General features: G+C 37.7%; 1 protein-coding gene across 3 annotated transcripts in view; it reads right to left on the reverse strand.

The window, feature by feature from the left end:
* Positions 1–12561, reverse strand: part of LOC117330780 (UPF0577 protein KIAA1324-like homolog) — a 39494-nt gene that overhangs the window by 11619 nt on the left and 15314 nt on the right. The window contains exons 15-22 of one of the 3 annotated variants that reach the window (XM_033889262.1): positions 12208–12302; positions 11049–11122; positions 7342–7381; positions 6840–7082; positions 4968–5043; positions 4749–4831; positions 4400–4577; positions 627–647 (exon numbers count right to left, since the gene is read on the reverse strand). In XM_033889262.1, coding sequence (XP_033745153.1) covers positions 627–647; positions 4400–4577; positions 4749–4831; positions 4968–5043; positions 6840–7082; positions 7342–7381; positions 11049–11122; positions 12208–12302 — 810 coding nt within the window. Of the gene's footprint in view, positions 1–555; positions 648–4399; positions 4578–4748; positions 4832–4967; positions 5044–6839; positions 7083–7341; positions 7382–11048; positions 11123–12207; positions 12303–12561 lie in introns of all 3 variants that reach the window. The other 2 variants (XM_033889264.1, XM_033889263.1) reach the window with 2 other exon arrangements.

Genomic DNA, 12561 nt, shown 5'->3' on the forward strand with positions numbered 1-12561 from the left:
TTGAAATGCTAAAATGCTGTCTTTTTTACAATAAATTTATTGTCACTATAAATCTGATCTGGGGGACAGATAAAAATAACGGCCCAAGTTTAATTGTTGTATTATAACATTATGTTAATTCTGTCTTTTTTCAATAAATACATTCTCTATTTTCACCTATTCCCCCTGTATGTTCATTTGAAAGAATGGCAACTTTAAATCAAATTCCTTTCTGTGACTGATTCACAACCAATCTGACACACAGTACAAAGCCTTGGTGTGACCGTGATCAACATAGCGCTAAAATGACATCATATGATTTGTAATCTAATTGTTCTCAATCTGAATCCTCACTGCATTTGATTGATGTGTAGGACATAGTGAAGCATCTCCATGATGTTGGTCACAACGTCATGTGATCTTGACTGCATCTTTATCTGCTCATAGATGCTGCCGAGATTTACATTGGTGCAATGGGAGACTGTAGCATCAGATACATATGATGATTATCTATATATATATATCAAGGAAGCTAAATGTCACATCGCTTTAAATGAAATAAAAACTCCCACCTACTCCAGAACACAAGGGTGGTAGATGTAAACCCGTCACCATGGCTACCACTCATCAGCTGGATCATTACTTACAGAAAAGAAATCGGCACTGGTCTGTGTGACAATGTGGGAAATATCATATAGTTTTAACAAAATGGTTTAAAACAACACCTGCATGTACCATAATTCATGAAGAAACATCAAATATTGGGCTCAACCACGAACACAGATCAGTTATATTAATGCACATACAAAAAAACAAGTGTTATGGCCTATTCCAGTAAAATATCTACCACACGAGAGGGCTCATGGTTTGTCAAGCAGGGACTACCTACAGAAGAGATTTAATTTGATTATTTCAATATTGAAAGCTGCCTTTTCTCCAGCACCCACCATGCATAGATATTTTTTTCTGGAATCTTCTAGTAGGATACATATTTTACTGAAATAAACCTAATACATATCTTTTATTATACAAAATTATAGATATTTGTATATAATTACAAGAATTCCATGGAAGTGAATGTACGTGTCACCTGCACAGAAAGATCGGTGATTACAAGAGTTATTGCATGTAAACAGATTTTCTTTTCACAGCAACAGTAACCTTGACCTTTGACCTTTGGACTAGTAAAAAAACAACAATCCCTTGCAAACAAAAATTATATGAAAATTGAGTTTGATGGGCACAAGAAACTTGTGTTATCATAATATAAGGAAACACATTTTCTATTTTTAGTAACAAATTTTCTATTTCAGTCAGTGACCTTGACCTTCAACCTTCGGACCTGAAAAGCAATCCCAAGCAATCGCGAGCACTTATGGGAATAGATATGTACATGATGTTTGAGTTTGATCAGCCAGTGGGAGCTTGAGTTATTGCAGAGATGCACCACCGATGCGGACATAGTAATACCTATATGCTGCTCTGTTATTTGCACAAAAATGAGATGAAATGCATGCCTCAGGGTTAACCTTAACACCCTATAACCTCATTAATATGCTGTCAGTCAATGATATTCTAGAGAAATTAATGTAAGTCATGTATCTCATAATCTAGAGAATACTGATTTTAATGGCTGTTCACTAAAATAATTCAGACACAGGACACAGTGGTTGCATCAAATAACCATTCTATATCATTTACACACAACATAAATTGGTTTTTAACCTATTGAGGAACGAAACCGGTTTTCATTGATGACATTTTTCAAACTTCACCCCATGCTTTTGTAAGTAATTCTTCAATACATGCTTGTGTTGGACTACACAATAACACCCCATGTTGTAGTTTGTGGTTAGTACATGTGTGTGTTGGACTACACAGTAACACCCAATGTTGTAGTTTGTGGTTAGTACATGTGTGTGTTGGACTACACAGTAACACCCGGTGTTGTAGTTTGTGGTTAGTACATGTGTGTGTTGGACTACACAGTAACACCCAATGTTGTAGTTTGTGGTTAGTACATGTGTGTGTTGGACTACACAGTAAGACTCCGTGTTGTAGTTTGTGGTTAGTACATGTTTGTGTTGGACTACACAGTAACACCCCATGTTGTAGTTTGTGGTTAGTACATGTTTGTGTTGGACTACACAGTAACACCCCATGTTGTAGTTTGTGGTTAGTACATGTTTGTGTTGGACTACACAGTAACACCCCGTGTTGTAGTTTGTGGTTAGTACATGTTTGTGTTGGACTACACAGTAACACCCCATGTTGTAGTTTGTGGTTAGTACATGTTTGTGTTGGACTAAACAGTAACACCCAATGTTGTAGTTTGTGGTTAGTACATGTTTGTGTTGGACTACACAGTAAGACCTCATGTTGTAGTTTGTGGTTAGTACATGTTTGTGTTGGACTACACAGTAAGACCTCATGTTGTAGTTTGTGGCTAGTACATGTTTGTGTTGGACTACACAGTAAGTACATGTTTGTGTTGGACTACACAGTAACACCCCGTGTTGTAGTTTGTGGTTAGTACATGTTTGTGTTGGACTACACAGTAACACCCCATGTTGTAGTTTGTGGTTAGTACATGTTTGTGTTGGACTAAACAGTAACACCCCATGTTGTAGTTTGTGGTTAGTACATGTTTGTGTTGGACTACACAGTAAGACCTCATGTTGTAGTTTGTGGTTAGTACATGTTTGTGTTGGACTACACAGTAGCACCCTGTGTTGTAGTTTGTGGTTACTACATAGTTGTTGTGTTGGACTACACAGTAGCACCCCATGTTGTAGTTTGTGGTTAGTACATGTTTGTGTTGGACTACACAGTAACACCCCTTGTTGTAGTTTGTGGTTAGTACATGTTGGATAACACAGTAACACCACGTGTTGTAGCTTATGGTTAGTACATGTTTGTGTTGGACTACACAGTAACACCCCATGTTGTAGTTTGTGGTTAAGTACATGTGTGTGTTGGACTACACAGTAACACCCCGTGTTGTAGTTTGTGGTTAGTACATGTTTGTGTTGGACTACACAGTAAGACCCCATGTTGTAGCTTGTGGTTAGTACATATTTGTGTTGGACTACACAGTAACACCCCATGTTTTAGTTTGTGGTTAGTACATGTTTGTGATGGACTACACAGTAACACCCCATGTTGTAGTTTGTGGTTAGTACATGTTTGTGTTGGACTACACAGTAGCACCCTGTGTTGTAGTTTGTGGTTAGTACATAGTTGTGATGGACTACACAGTAATACCCTGTGTTGTAGTTTGTGGTTAGTACATGTTTGTGTTGGACTACACAGTAACACCCCGTGTTGTAGTTTGTGGTTAGTACATAGTTGTGTTGGACTACACAGTAACACCCCATGTTGTAGTTTGTGGTTAGTACATGCTTGTGTTGGACTACACAGTAACACCCCATGTTGTAGTTTGTGGTTAGTACATGTTTGTGTTGGACTACACAGTAACACCCCATGTTGTAGTTTGTGGTTAGTACATGTTTGTGTTGGACTACACAGTAACACCCCATGTTGTAGTTTGTGGTTAGTACATAGTTGTGTTGGACTACACAGTAGCACCCCGTGTTGTAGTTTGTGGTTAGTACATGTTTGTGTTGGACTACACAGTAACACCCCATGTTGTAGTTTGTGGTTAGTGCATGTTTGTGTTGGACTACACAGTAACACTCCATGTTGTAGTTTGTGGTTAGTGCATGTTTGTGTTGGACTAACAGTAACACCCCGTGTTGTAGTATGTGTTAAGTACATGTTTGTGTTGGACTAACAGTAACACCCCATGTTGTAGTATGTATATGTTGTAGTATGTATATGTTGTAGTATGTATATGTTGTAGTATGTACATGTTGTAGTATGTATATGTTGTAGTATGTATATATTTTGTGTGTTAAGTTTGTATGACCTTGGGTAGAGCCTGTGTCCGAGGTGTATTTCCACTAGGAATGGTGTACGCTGTGTGTTCGTGTGTGATAATGCAAGGAGTGCCCTCATTAATTTGTTTGATGTTTTGGAGTTGTGTGCTTCTTTTGGTTTTTTGTTTCTGCAACAGCAATGCAAACATTTCTTTAATTTGTTAACAATGACTATTTCTGATATATATATTTTTCCTACATCTTTTAGCACATGATCAAAATTGATGTCCTAAAATGTAAAGTGCCTAATTAGTTACAGTGGTATCAAGACCCTAGAGTCCCTATCTCAGTGCCTAACTGTGATCACAATCGCCTCTGTGCCTAACTGTCGTATGAATATTCTAAGTGCCTAACTGTTGTCTCATGCATAATGCCTGAAATGCCTAATTAGTTACAGTGGTATGAAGATCCTAGAGTCCCTATCTCAGTGCCTAACTGTTGTCTCATGCCTAATGCCTAACTGTGGTGTATCGTCAGCCTACCTTTCCTCTCTTGCCACGAAGTTTCTTGAAGAACCTGGCGCCACGGCTTTCCTTGAACGTCACCGAGTCATACTGGTCATCTTCACCATCCTCCAAGGCACAAGAGTCCACACCAGGCAGCTCACCATCGTAATTACGGTCAGAGTTCTCGGCCAGCTTCATGTACTTCACTTCCAAGCTAAGGATATTACAGACATAAAGACATAAGATTTGTGCCATCAGAAAAAAGGACTTGATGCTATAAAAATATAGAAGAGAAACTGGTATATCTATAAAGCCAACCTTAGCTTCAATTTCATGATAATCTATTCCATGACAGGAACTTGGCTAGAAGATTGTGAGTAATTACCTTCTATTTTTGTGCCAGCAGTACATTACGACAAGGACCAGTAAAAGACTCACACCAGCTGCAACAGGTATGGCTACTTGGAGCTGTAAACCAAAAATTAACATTTTATTACATACCACACTTGTGAAGTAATACATAACTACAATACATGTACAGATCAAAGGTTAACTACAGATTTAACAATTACAAGTCAGGGACTAAATAGAAAAGTCTACTTACAGCAAATGGAAGTGAAGACAACTTCACTGTACATGTCTGCTTTTCTGGCTCAAGCTTGGATTTTAATACACAGTTTCTGAAAATTAAAAAAAAATTAAAAATTACTGCTGTTATACTTAGTTTAATGAGATAAAAACAGACAGCACTGGAGGGTCATATTATCAACTTATAACTAAGGGTCTTTTTATTCAATTTTTTAAAGAAACATCAAATGCTCTTAGCTGGGATCTTTTATGTAGGCAGAGTTAAGTATAGGGATCTTTTATGTAGGCAGAGTTAAGTATAGCTTATAATTATAGAGTTGGAATTAAGTATGACATATGGAGGTGGAGATAATTGTAACTTACAGAGGTGGAGTGAAGTGTAACTTACAGAGGTGACGTGAAGTGTAACTTACGGAGGTGGAGTGAAGTGTAACTTACAGAGGTGGAGTGAAGTGTAACTTACAGAGGTGGAGTGAAGTGTAACTTACAGAGGTGGAGAGAAGTGTAATTTACGGAGGTGGAGTGAAGTGTAACTTACGGAGGTGGAGTGAAGTGTAACTTACAGAGGTGGAGTGAAGTGTAACTTACAGAGGTGGAGAGAAGTGTAACTTACAGAGGTGGAGTGAAGTGTAACTTACAGAGGTGGAGTGAAGTGTAACTTACAGAGGTGGAGTGAAGTGTAACTTACAGAGGTGGAGTGAAGTGTAACTTACAGAGGTGGAGTGAAGTGTAACTTACAGAGGTGGAGAGAAGTGTAATTTACAGAGGTGGAGTGAAGTGTAACTTACAGAGGTGGAGTGAAGTGTAACTTACAGAGGTGGAGTGAAGTGTAACTTACAGAGGTGGAGTGAAGTGTAACTTACTGAGGTGGAGTGAAGTGTAACGTTTGGAGGTGGAGTGAAGTGTAACTTACAGAGGTGGAGAGAAGTGTAATTTACTGAGGTGGAGAGAAGTGTAACTTACTGAGGTGGAGTAAAGTGTAACGTTTGGAGGTGGAGTGAAGTGTAACTTATGGAGGTGGAGTGAAGTGTAACTTACAGAGGTGGAATGAAGTGTAACTTACAGAGGTGGAGTGAAGTGTCATTTACAGAGGTGGAGTGAAGTGTAACTTACAGAGGTGGAGTGAAGTGTAACTTACAGAGGTGGAGTGAACTGTAACTTACAGAGGTGGAGTGAAGTGTAACTTACAGAGGTGGAGTGAAGTGTCATTTACAGAGGTGGAGTGAAGTGTAACTTACTGAGGTGGAGTGAAGTGTAACTTACGGAGGTGGAGTGAAGTGTAACTTACAGAGGTGGAGAGAAGTGTAACTTACAGAGGTGGAGTGAAGTGTAACTTACAGAGATGGAGTGAAGTGTAACTTACAGAGGTGGAGAGAAGTGTAACTGACAGAGGTGGAGTGAAGTGTAACTTACAGAGGTGGAGTGAAGTGTAACTTACAGAGGTGGAGAGAAGTGTAATTTACGGAGGTGGAGTGAAGTGTAACTTACGGAGGTGGAGTGAAGTGTAACTTACAGAGGTGGAGTGAAGTGTAACTTACAGAGGTGGAGAGAAGTGTAACTTACAGAGGTGGAGTGAAGTGTAACTTACAGAGGTGGAGTGAAGTGTAACTTACAGAGGTGGAGTGAAGTGTAACTTACAGAGGTGGAGTGAAGTGTAACTTACAGAGGTGGAGTGAAGTGTAACTTACAGAGGTGGAGAGAAGTGTAATTTACAGAGGTGGAGTGAAGTGTAACTTACAGAGGTGGAGTGAAGTGTAACTTACAGAGGTGGAGTGAAGTGTAACTTACAGAGGTGGAGTGAAGTGTAACTTACTGAGGTGGAGAGAAGTGTAACTTATGGAGGTGGAGTGAAGTGTAACTTATTGAGGTGGAGAGAAGTATAACTTACGGAGGTGGAGTGAAATGTATAAGTTGTTCCCCATTCTGACATTCTCCAATAATTTTCTCAGAGTCCTCTTTTCGACACACAGCACATGCAGACTGTGTTTTCCACAGGAAGTGGAAGTTACAGCCATCACATGTTCCGTCAGCACACTTTGGTGGCACCTCTAAGGTTCCGGCTCCGGACTGGGACGGGTCACATCGAAGGGAGATAATTGTCTGGCGACCTAACATGCATGCGGCAGTGGATCTGTAAAAATTGTTTTGACAATGTTGATCAGCATCAGGCTATTATATCAAAATAGAGAACAATAAAACACTAAACCACACTTCCCTGAAGATATTCTACAATTTGAAAGAGCTACCACGTACTTTTAAATTAGTATTTAAATACTGTTGTATGTATTTCAAATTCTAATAAATGCAGTTTGTTAAAATTACTTCTATTTAAAAACCTGTCTTGCAAAATTCTTCCATAATTACAGATATGCCCATGGTTTAATACTTACTTTTCAGATTTGTAGTAAAAGTGAATATCCTTTTCTGATCCTGTAAAAAAAAGTGTAAAGAATTAAGCAGTGATTATCTGCTATTTGCAGATGACACAAAGTTATACAGATGGATAAGGAACGAGGAAGATGTGAGAATCCTCCAGGAGGACCTGGATAAACTCCAAATTTGGTCGAACAAATGGTTACTCAAATTCCACCCCAACAAATGTAAAGTAATATCAATAAAAGCTTCCAAGAAAAGACATTACTATATGAATGGACAGGAAGGAGAGAGGATTCAGCTGGAAAATATCACACACGAAAAGGACATTGGGGTTACCATCGATGAGGACCTGAATTCAAAACTCACCTGCATAACATTGTAAACAAAGCGAACAGCATAGTTGGACTAATACGAAGATCGTTTGTATATCTTGATGAGTCAATGTTCAAGTTATTATTTAAAGCTCTCGTCAGACCACACCTGGAATACGCGGCAAGTGTATGGAACCCATATCGAGTAGCAGATATCGACCTGATCGAGAACGTTCAAAGAAGGGCATCACAACTTATTCAGGGACTCAAAAACCTTACATATGAGGAACGTCTAGAGAGACTAAATCTTCCAACTTTACAACATCGGAGAACTACAGGGGACATTATCAATGTTTTTAAAATAGTTAAAAAAACTTTATGATTATAGAGTAACTGAGAACTTTTTCCAAATGGACAGTTCTAGTAGGACGAGAGGTCACTCTGAGAAAATTTTTAAGAAACGTTGTAATCTAGAATTAAGAAAGAATTTCTTCAGTAACAGAATAATAGATGTTCTTCAGTAACAGAATAATAGATGTATGGAATAATTTGCCGCAACACATTATAGATGCAGATACTGTATACAACTTTGAAGTAATGCTAGATAAACACTGGAAAAATATTCATTTTAAAGTTTAACATTTTAGATATATTGAGGAAACATAGCAATTGATATACTGGAAATCAATCATTTATTTATTTTATGTACATATATTGTTGATATGGATATAGAGGCTTCCAGCCTGCATCCATTAATTATCCTAATATATCCTAATAAATGAAAAAGTAGAGTAAGATTTTGAATTCGTAATCATAAAACATTGTTATCAATTTTAGTACAAACAACAAAATCCATCATTACCGTAAATATTCGCGTATAGTGCGCACTTTTTTTCAAAAATTGACAAGTGAAAAAGACCACTGCGCACTATACGCAAGTACAAGCCTTTTCCCAGTCAGAATGAATGTGATTTGACTGAGATTTGTGATCGTTTCCTTTCACAGCAGGATTGATTTAATACTTATATGTATAACACATATAAAGCATTTAGAAAGTAATAGTTAACAAATAATCAAAGAAATGAATAGTTATTTTGATGTTTAATTCCTTGAAATTGTGTATTTATCAGCAATTACGTGGATTTATCTAAGTCGATCGTGAGCAACACGTTCCGTGCACATACGATCTCACTTGAGCATGTTCCCGTATTCAGGTCCAAAACGATGTATAACATCTCAATTAACATCAAACAAAACTTGAAATGATATAGCAGTACTTCGTTATTTCATACTTCTAAATTAATCACCTTATAAATCCAGAGTGCTGCCAGAAACTGATAACGTTCAACTTGTTTATTTACAAAAGCTGTAACAGCACGCTTGCGCAATTAGGCAAGGGTAACACTAATGCCTTGATCTCGTGCGGCAGTCACTGACCAACTTGGCCATATCAAATACGATCTGACTGTGAAAACTACCGGGGTACTCTTATTTATCGTCTGCACTGTAGATTTATCCATTACACATGTTAATTCATTGACATAAAAGTTGTGACCAGCACGACGACAGCCGACTTGTTTCCGTACTGTTTACAAAATGGCGGCCTGTGCTACATTACGTAGCAGTCAGCTTACTAGTCAATCTTGTTATAATTGAGCTTAATTAGCTTTGTATGTTCGTGGACAGATACCACAAGAGATCATACCTACGTGAAAATCACAAGGTAATTGAGGGTAGGATTAATTATTTTGTTTGTACAACAGCGTAGATGGGACCGCTACAATTTGCAAGCTGACTAGGCCTGTCCCGGTATAATGTAAACAACCTGTCAATCCAATGTGTCAAATCTGACCGGTGATTCCAATTAAATGTGGTAAATAAGCTTTCATAAGTTACAAATTCCTATCATCTTATGCTTTAGAATTCATCTACCGCTCAGTTGAATATTGAAATTTTTTTTTTTTTTTTTTTTTTTTTGAAAATGAATCTCAAAAACGTACCTGCGCACTATACGCGAGTGCGCACTATACACGAATATTTATGGTATAATCAACTCGTGAACTATGGACAATGGATTTATATCATATATCAACAGAAATGGCAAAGCATGGCAAGTTAACATGTAACCATACCACTGATGACCTTGTACAGTAGAGACACGCTTACAATGCTTCTGTAAAGTAAAATGTCATCCAGCGAAACATTACTTACGACCTTGTACAGGTAAAGAGGCATAACTATACCTATCTGTATATCCTAGAGTACATATCATTCAGTGACACATTACTGACGACCTCTTACAGGTCGGGAGGGAGATGCACCTATAACTACCTACCTATATATACTAAAGTACATATCATCCAGTGACATATTACCGACGACCTTGTACAGGTCGGGAGGGAGACGTACCTATAACTACCTACCTATATATTCTAGAGTACATATCGTCCAGTGACATATTACTGACGACCTTGTACAGGTACAGAGACGTACCTATAACTACCTACCTATATATCCTAGAGTACATATCGTCCACTGACATATTACTGACGACCTCTTACAGGTCGGGAGGGAGACGTACCTATAACTACCTACCTATATATACTAAAGTACATATCATCCAGTGACATATTACTGACGACCTCTTACAGGTCGGGAGGGAGATGTACCTATAGCTACCTACCTATATATACTAAAGTACATATCATCCAGTGACATATTACTGACGACCTCTTACAGGTCAGGAGGGAGACGTACCTATAACTACCTACCTATATATTCTAGAGTACATATCGTCCAGTGACATATTACTGACGACCTTGTACAGGTACAGAGACGTACCTATAACTACCTACCTATATATATATCCTAGAGTACATATCGTCCACTGACATATTACTGACGACCTTGTACAGGTACAAAGATGTACCTCTATTTCTACCACAATACGCTGTGTTATTCCACTCTCAAGCCATTGTATAAATGTGCCGACTGTTGGATATATATATGTTATATACCACTATCTAGTGGTATAAGACCTTTCGGTCTTTTGATTGGTCTAGAATTCGAACTTTGACCCAAGCTGCAATTGTTATTGACGTCATCAATAATTGAATGACGTCACATCACCGGGTCCCGGACTTCACCGGTACACTTAATTTGCATACGCGAAATAATACTTGGCCACGTTTCCTTTTGATTCAAGCCGATATTATCGTGGTAGAAACATGTCACACGACATATTGGATATGGAATTTATTTCACACTCGTAAGTTATTTTTCAAAAGTTGCAAAAGACACTCGCTAAAGCTTGCGTCTTTTGTAACTTTTAAAAAATAACATACTCGTGTGAAATAAATTCCATATCCAACCATCACTGGTTGTGTAACCTCTATATATACAATTCTTACCTGTATATCCTTCTCTGGTGTACATCTCATCCAGTGACACGTTACTGACGATCTTGTACAGAGTGTTTCCAATACTACAACAAATATGGAAACATTGAATCTTTTTTCAACCCCCAAAAAACATAACAAGCTTAGGCTGCCTATTGACAATTCATTCCCCTAATCAGTGTCAAAATCAAGCATATATAACTTAGGACCAAGGGGAACCTACACACAAAAGAGAAATGATAACAGACATTGCTTAAGGATGGATGATGTATACATGAATCACAGACAACAGGGCAATTTGATAACACTAGCAGACAGTGAGTCACAGATATTTTCTAAGACATGGTAATGATGTAATAAACATAGAATCTCCAGTATATAGAGCATATTGAATAGTAAAAGGCTTGATCAACACAATTTAAACGTTTTCTGCTGTGATTGGAGAATCTGTGCATGAATAGCTAACATGAGTATTTTGTCAAAAACTAGTATGAATATCTTAGAAATACAGCAAATTAACCAATTTATCTATCTTGGCTTCAATTGGAAAAATCGGCAAATTTTGATGAGGTGAATACAAAGGTTTGCTCTGATTGGTCAAAAATGAAAACATATTTTCACTCCAAAACTATATTTTCACTTCAAAATCTTTTATTTTCACTGCTCATCGTTGCAGTTTTATTAGTTTAATAAATGTCTATATTTCACTGGCAAAAAGGCAATAGATATCAATACTAGAAGCAGTGTAAGTATATAGTAACACACTAGGCCTGCAACACCTCAACTGAAGGGGATAACTCCCCATGAGGCTGAAAATAACTGACAAACTACACAGCCTTGCTGTATTTCATCGCAATGAAGGATTATAACACTCCTGGGCCTAAGGGCTATCCCATTAAATCATCTACCCAATAGGAGGACTGCAGGTTTGTCAAAAGGAACGTCTGACAAGTGATTATATTGATATTAAAAAAGACACAATATCTCTTGTGCCGATCATGGGTATAACTCTTAATTCTGGAGTCCTCTTGCAGGAAAAATATTTTAATGACCTAGCTCTACATAGAAGAATCTGACAAACATGGTAATCATGTACTGTAACTACCAATACAGAACCTAGCTGTATTTCAACTCCAGGGTTATAATAGCCCTGACCTAGTTACAGAAGTACCTGACAGGCTGGGTAGATACCACGGTGCCACTATCACGGTCCGGTACCAGTGTAGTCCTACACACCATTGCTGAGGTTTGACGGGTTTTCATTTTCTACAAAACAGAAATTAAAATGTTCTTGGTTACCAACCACAGGTAGTACATCAAATTGAATATCACAAATTTTTGTCATGAACACAAATACTGCAAGGGGTTTCTTATGTTTTTGCTTCTTTAAGAGTTTGAAGCACAAATTTATTATTTTTTTTAAATTGCTTTTGGTGGGAATTAAGAAAAGAACTACCAAAATTTCTCAATTGATTTTATTTTCATGCTAACTATTATACCTAATCTAAATCTTTCTGTGAAAATA

Source organism: Pecten maximus, chromosome 7, assembly GCF_902652985.1.
Source record: "Pecten maximus chromosome 7, xPecMax1.1, whole genome shotgun sequence".
Classification (NCBI taxonomy): domain Eukaryota; kingdom Metazoa; phylum Mollusca; class Bivalvia; order Pectinida; family Pectinidae; genus Pecten; species Pecten maximus.